Source organism: Elephantulus edwardii, unplaced genomic scaffold, assembly GCF_000299155.1.
Source record: "Elephantulus edwardii isolate Elephantulus edwardi_28Jun2011 unplaced genomic scaffold, EleEdw1.0 scaffold00046, whole genome shotgun sequence".
Taxonomy (NCBI): Eukaryota; Metazoa; Chordata; class Mammalia; order Macroscelidea; family Macroscelididae; genus Elephantulus; species Elephantulus edwardii.
This window is the reverse complement of record NW_006399796.1, coordinates 14,889,960-14,897,509: the sequence shown is the minus strand read 5'-3', so window position 1 is coordinate 14,897,509 and position 7,550 is coordinate 14,889,960. Positions and strand designations below refer to the sequence as shown.

The following is a 7,550-nucleotide window of genomic DNA, read 5'->3' as shown; positions in this document are numbered from 1 at the left end:
TCATACCTTAAGACACTAATATTAGACTTTAGAAATACTGTCACATATTCTCCTTTAAAAACAATGTCTTTCCCCGACTTTGTGTTTCCACTTTGCTTTCCAATGTACAGATTTTGAAAGATTACTAATGTGCAAAAAAACGTTGAATAACACAATGCCTGGCGTTTAATAACAAATATTCACTATTATTATTATTGCCATATTTTAATGACAATAGAGCACTAAAGAGTAAGAAACCAAAAAAAATGTGCATTTATCATGCTCACTGTCAAAAGCTTAATGAAAAAATCTCTATCAATTAGGAAGTTCAAAAAAAGACTGAAATAATACTTTTCTTCCATAAAACCCAATTTAAAAAAGACAGTAGAGAAATATTAAAACAGCATTTTATTTGTTAATGTCACATAAGAAATAAGCAAGTTATGCTATCTTAAAAAAACACAGCTAATACATTTTAATAAAGGCCCCTCCCCCACCCCCGATGAATTCAGAATCTAAGAGAAGTAACCATAAAACAAAGTTTTGCAGAATCCTTCATCCAGAATGCTTACATGATGATTAGGTTAATATTTCCTTCTTACAAAAATTTTTCTTTTCTATTAAAAAAAAGAAAGAAAGAAAAAGTAACCTTGATTACTTAGTACAAAAAAATTCGGTAAAAAAGTTCAATATATTGAAAAATGCTTTCCCCCTCCCTCACAGCACCGTTATATATAGCAGAGAATAATCAAGAGCAGATTGCTAATCTAGACGAAGCAATCTTCAAATGAACCCAGAAACACAGTGGTTTATCCTGCCCACCCCCACCCTCCAAGAACTTCAATTAAAAATAAAAACCAAACAAAAAAAATCCCACACATACATATCAAAAAAAAGGTCAAAAATTTTGAGGAACCCTTTCCAAACAACAGTACACAGTTAGTTCAGTGTCAATAATTCACATCTTGGAACAAAATGTATGGATATGATTTGTTTTACAAAACTTTCAGTGTCAAAAAAGGAAATTAAGGCCATCAGATTCGCAGCTTAAAAATTCACATAAAGGAAATATAAAAATATTCTGTGCTTCAAGAAGGCTCTGCACTGTTATGTAGGTAAGGATTACCATACTTCTTTATTTTGAGGAAGACAGTTGACTTGAGAAGTTTACATAATTGCACAGCTTTTATTGGATGTTCTTGGGGCTACCTGATGAAGAAAATATAAAGAAAAGTTAGTGCTAAGGAAACAGATTGCAGGCCCTTAGACACTCTCAAATACCAGACAAGTCTATAAGATGAACAGAGGCACACACTATATCAAGCAACCACACAAAATCAAAGGGTCATCATTTGTGTGAGGAGAAAGCTCAGAAGACAAGCAGGGTATGATGGACTAATACCATCATTAAGCACAAGGAAGAACTGGAAAAATGCTATTGTATCTGGAGGATTGCAATCAATGCCACAGAACAAAACGTGTATGAACTGATGGATGTTTCTATAACTTTTCACTCAATTACAATAAAGAATATTTGCTGTAGTTGTTTTTCTTTTTTTTAAAAAAAAGAAAATGAATAATAACACTACAAATTATGTTATTAGAGTTCTCTTTTCATAAAGGGATACTACAAATGCATACCACCTATTTCAAACGGACCCTTAGCATTTCTTCTCATGTAATAATTTCTGTGGGCTTCTTCCCTGAATATGGCAACAAATTCAAGAACAGTGAGCAATTCTCTACTCTGGTTACACATTTAGAAGCTTCAGTAGTTTCACTTCAGGAGTCCACTCAATGGGTGGGGGTGTGTGTGAAAGAGTGAGAGAAATCTAAGTATCGTAATATTCAAATTTTAAAACAACTGTTTGATAGACTTTATTTACAAAATAGAAAACAGTAGATGATTCTTAACAACCACATCAGAGAGTATAGCTTGCTAGATCCTGGCAATCACATCCCAAGACATTCGGCACTGGATTCATCCTTGAACAGCACCTGTATTCATTTCTTTAGGGTAAGCTTTGGTAGTGCAGTCGATAGGGAGATATGCTGCTAATTGAAAAGTGGCACCTCGTGCCTCTCTGGTGGTTCAAATCCATCAATGGCTCCAAAGAAGGAAGACAGGCAATCTCCGATTTGACAGCAGTGAATGAGTTTATTAATTTCCTTATTACCCACTAGTTCCTTAAAATAAAGCTTTGGTAATACAGTCAGTAGGGACTTTACAGCAATGCAAAGGCAGCACCTTTCTGACTGTTTGATTCCACCAGTAGCTCCAAAGGAGAGAGTAATCGCTTCCTGGGTGATGTACAGTCACAGAAACAAGTTAGTGGAGACTCAAAGTCAATGAGTAAATCAATTTGCTAATGGGAGCTCTAGTAACCTAACAGGCAGTGAGTTACACTGCCAACTCAAAGGCAGATGGTTTGAGCATCCCAGCTCCAGGAAACATGATTTATAGCTCTGAAATCCTGTTGGCGGAAGAGGTAATGAGTTGGTTCTGACTGAACAGTAATGCGTTAAGGCCTTACAAATACAATTTCTGGCTCACCATTCAAAATGTTTCTTTTTTTGAAGGTCACCAAAGAAATATTATCATGAACTTGAAAAGCCTATTTCTTATACCCCAAAGAGACCGTAACTGCCATCCAAGCAGATATATGCACACCCATGTTTATTGCAGCTTTGTTCACAATAGCAAGGAGTTGGAAACAACCTAAGTGACCATCAACAAACGAATAGATAGAGAAGTTGTGGTATATTCACACAATGGAATGCTATGTTGCATTGAAAAACAAGGAACTCATGCAATATTATTCAAAATGGGTGACACCCTGGAGGACATTATGCTGAGTGAAGTATCTCAGTCACAAAAGGACAAATACTGCATGGTGTCACTGTTGTAAAACAGGACTGACATCGGGGTTGGGGGGAGACTGAGAAAGATGGATTCAATAATGTATATTGCATTGAAACAGATGAGGGAGAAAACTGTTTAAAAGGGATATGTGATTAGGTATTTTTGTCATGACAGGAGTCCAGAGTGAAGGTTGTACAGTGGAATGGATCTGGGGGGAGGGACTGTAAAACAATAAAAGAATTTTACTTTTCCAAGAAGGTAGTATTCTGGGGGGAGTGTTGGGAGGAGAGAAAAGTGCAACAATGAATGAATGAATGGAAATCCAAAGTCTCTGTAAATTTTCATTGAAATTAATAATAAATTAAAAAAAATTTAAAAAAGGCCTATTCCTGACCTTTATCTTCTTTGAGATTTCTGAAGGATCTAATACTGTTGATTACTCATCAGTCTCCAAATTCTCATCTCATAAAACATCTATCCCACTTGCGTTGAAGGCCCTATCTAATAGATTTCCTCCCAACTACATCTCCACCCCCTTTACCATGAGTTGTGAGTATTCTTCATAGTGTTGTCTTTGATCCTTAGTTTCTTTCTCTCTCCTAAGTTGTTGTTGTTAGGTGCAATGAAGATAGTTTTGACATTCATAGAACCAATGTACAACAAAATAAAAGACTGCCCAGTCCTTTGTCACAGCCACTGTGTCAATACATCCCACGGAAGGTTTTCTTTATTGCTGATCTTCTATTAAACATAATATGCTTCTCCAGAGCCTGGTCCCTCCTGAACACGTTCAAGTACAAGTATGGAAAAGATGGAGAAACCTGTCTGCCATGAGTGACCCTGATGCTACTTGAACTACTAGTGGCAACGCTTCCACTATCAAAGCAATACACACGCCACTGCAATGTGACAAATGGACAGGCTTGGTCTCCTCGTTCTGCTCAGTGACCTTTCATCATGTTACCAAGGATCTAAAATGTAATGGGAGGAGATTGACTATCCTCCTCATGAATAGCTGGTGTATTTGAACTGTTGGAGATGTTTGGCCTTTGGGTTAGCAGCACAAATTAGTAAACCTATTCACAAAGTTTCCATTACCTCTTTATGGCTATGGTGACTCTAAGTCTCATTTCTTCAGCTACCATCTTGGAAATTTTCAACTGATTTCGTTTTGGTGTAATTTTCTCTAATGACCAAAAAAGCCTCACTTATCTTTGCCTCCTTCTTCCACCCATCCTTTCTTATTACCCTCAAGTCTTGTAGCGGGCTCTTCATTTACATACTGCCCTCAGAGTGCATATGCAATCTACAGCCAGCACTCCCTGTGATATTACAAAATATGGTTCTCAGTTTTAAAATTATGCACTCAAGACTATGGGTAAATCTACCTCATATAATTCATCTTGAATGGTTCTTCACTCTGGGGATAAATACATAACCAAATATTTATCTGACATAGAATTTGGGCTTATGAAGCAACATGAACTTAAAAATTGTGAGAAAAAGACAAAAATCTCATAAGGATATGTGAAGGAATTTTGATTAATGTTCTGAGTGTAACAGCTTGAGAATATAAATGGAAGGCTCATTAGTTATTAATAATCCTAATTTAATTAATTAAAATAAAATTCTGAGTTTATTTCAAGGGCTCTTAATGCTGTACTTTAGTGTCTCCAAACTTTTAATCATAAATCTTTCAGTAAATAACTTTTCAACTAGTATTTCAACTCATTTATACTTCTAAGTATAAAGTGTATTTATAAATATGCTGTCCCCTACTATTAAGAATGGTTTATGCACATTGTAAAACAAAGGTAAGACTGAAGTTTACACAGGGATAAAAGGAAAAAACAGTATTAAAAAAGTACTAATGGTTTCTTCCATTACTACCCTAAAACATTATTTTGAAGATCCTCCTGGAAGTGTAAATCCCACTTAACAGGTAATTACTCTAATTCTTCAAGAGGGTAAAACCACCTCTTTCAACAGGGGAGAAACAACACTATCATTATTTATGGTTTTTATTATCCTAAAAGTAAAATTGAAAATGTATATATTAAGGTAAATAATAACCTGCTGGTGAAAAAATTCTTCCTCCACAGCCACTTCAGGTGCTTCCTCCTCCTCCTCTTCCTCTTCAGGTATGGTTGTCTTAAAAACTGTACTTCTTTGAGCAACCTCCTAAAAATAATGATAAATTGATTTTAAGTTAAAAATCAAACTTAAGATTAAAAATTCTTTCATTTTCAAATGACATTGTGTGGGATCAGATTTTCTTCATACACTTCCACTAAAACACCACATTGGAAGAGACTGAGTAAAGTTACAGACATCTTCCATGAAGGTGGACATTATAAAAAATGTAAAACGATGCTGTTCTCATTAATTTTGGAAATATTGTAGAGTGAAATAGCCACAAAAGGATAAATACTGCATAATGTCATGGTTATAAAATAGGAATGACTTAGTGGTTAGGGGAAACAAAGGGAAGAGTGGATAAATAAACAATGCCTTAAAACAGATTAAAGAAAGAACTGTTTAAAAGGAATACATGATTAGGCAATACTTATATGAAAACAGTCTAGAATAAGAGGTACATAGTAAAGTGGACTGGGAGAGGGAAGGGAAAAACTTTGCAACAATGAATGAATCCAACTTTTCTGTAAATTTTGTTAAAATCACAATTCCTCTATCAATAACTGTTTTTAAAGTCATTGTATAAGATTTAGCAGCTGAATAGGATTTTTTCGCATAATTAGAAATAATTCTTAGATTTTCAATATTCCCTACAGGGGAACTAACAGCATCCAATCTGAAACATCTGCTGAGAAAAATCAAGTTTTTCTTATCGCATTCTGTTACTAAGAATCCTGCAAATAATTTGGCACAGTAAAGTCTGTATAAAACTCAAGATAAATTTACCTTCAAATTCTCAGCGCCTACTAATGTTATCAGATGCTACTGATTCGACCTTAACCATGGTGACTTTATGAATAACAACTTAAAATCATGGCCTATCTAGTGCCATCCTTTCAATCTCGACCTGCTGGATAAAAAGAAATGAGGCTAACTGTCATGATCTCATCCTGCATGGTAACAGGACCACTTGAAGAGCGAGATGAAAAGGATAACTGACTCGTCCTGAATGAAATGGAATCAAGAGAAATGAATTAACTACTAACATTCAAGTGAGGTCCCAAAGCATTCTGTACAGAAAGAAATCTTATATTATTCACTGGTGGTAGGACAAAATGTGATCATTTCCATTTTCTACTAAAAGGATCAAGCACAGATTACTTTCTTGTAGAGAACGCTAATGTGACACAAATGCAGCAGTGGCTTTGTTAATAACAAGGCTAACCTGATGATACAGCGGCAAGTAAATGAGTTTTTCCTACAGACTGCTGCAAAGCATCTAGTTTTGCTTTATACTATGTCCTACGGTTACTCAACGGAGATTAATTGCACAGAGGAAACAGTTAAAAAATTGTGAAAGCTTATCTAAAACATAACACAGTTTAAAATGGCAAAAGAAAACAGAGGCTTCTAAATAAGACTTAAATTTTTAACTATGAACAAGTATGTATTTTCATTGTTGTTGTTGTTATGCACCATCGAGTCGCGACTCATAGCGACCCTATGTACAAGAGCTCTAAATGCTGTTCTATCCTGTGCCAACCTAGCCATCTCAAACACACTTATTCCTACTGCTCCAGTCACAGAAACGATCCATCTCACCAAAGGTCTTTCTCTCCTTCACTGCCCCCCTCCACTCTGCCAAACATGATGTCCCTCTCCAAGGACCAGTCCCTCCTTGCAACATGCCCAAAATATGTCAGACCAAGCTTCAAAATCTTTGACTTCAGGGAACACTCTGGCTTCACCCTCTCCAGGACAAACCTGTTTGTTCTCCTAGCAGTCCATGGTATATTTAACACTCTTCTCTAGCACTACAGCTCAAAGGCATCAATCCTCTTTCTATCAACCCTATTCACTGTCCAACTCTCTGATGCATAACACATAACTGCGAAGACTATAGCCCGATCAGGCACACCTTAATCTCCAGCCTGACATCATTGCTCTTCAGTACTCTTGAGAGGTCCCTCACAGCCGACTTTCCCAATGCAATTCGTCTCCTGATTTCTTGGCTGCTGTTACCAAGAGTGTTGACTGTGGAGCCAAGTAAATTAAAACTGTTAACTATCTCAATCTCTGCCCTGGACAATGCAGCCTGAGGTTACCTGTGTTAAAATCTGGTGATCCTGCTTTTTTTTTTTCTTCTGTATTTTCGTAGATTAAGTATTTTGTAGGCTTTTGTTTTTGGTTGGTTTTTTCTTTAATTGTTGTTGGACTGGCTTTGCAGGGTCAAGGAAGATGTTAACTTTGACTCTCTTCACCAGTCTGAAGCTTCAATTCTGTGAGATCAGTCTATGTTTTCAAGTTTTTCACAAAACACTGTGAAACAGGCATTTCACAAAGATCAGCCTGTTTTGATGAAATTAGTAATTGAAAGCTGGTGAATACATCAAAAGACAGGACAAAGAGACTATTGACTCTCTAACCCAATATCTCCAGCAAATTGAAAAAGAACAGCAAGAAAACCCGACACCCTTTAAGAAAACTGAAATTATAAAAACAAGAGCAGAAATAAATGAAATAGAAAACAGAAAAACAATTGAAACTATCAACAAAACTAGGAGTTGGTTCT

At 36.0% G+C, this 7,550-nt stretch overlaps 1 protein-coding gene across 1 annotated transcript in view; it reads right to left on the bottom strand.

Annotated features, from left to right (window-relative positions):
* Positions 1-370: 370 nt before the first annotated feature.
* The window catches only part of LMNB1 (lamin B1), an 82,106-nt gene continuing 74,926 nt past the window's right edge, over positions 371-7,550 (bottom strand). Inside the window, exons 10-11 of the mRNA XM_006886008.1 lie at positions 4,916-5,023; positions 371-1,188 (exon numbers count right to left, since the gene is read on the bottom strand). Of these exons, the coding sequence (XP_006886070.1) occupies positions 1,147-1,188; positions 4,916-5,023 (150 nt within the window). The 3' untranslated portion in view covers positions 371-1,146. The remainder of the gene's footprint in view (positions 1,189-4,915; positions 5,024-7,550) is intronic.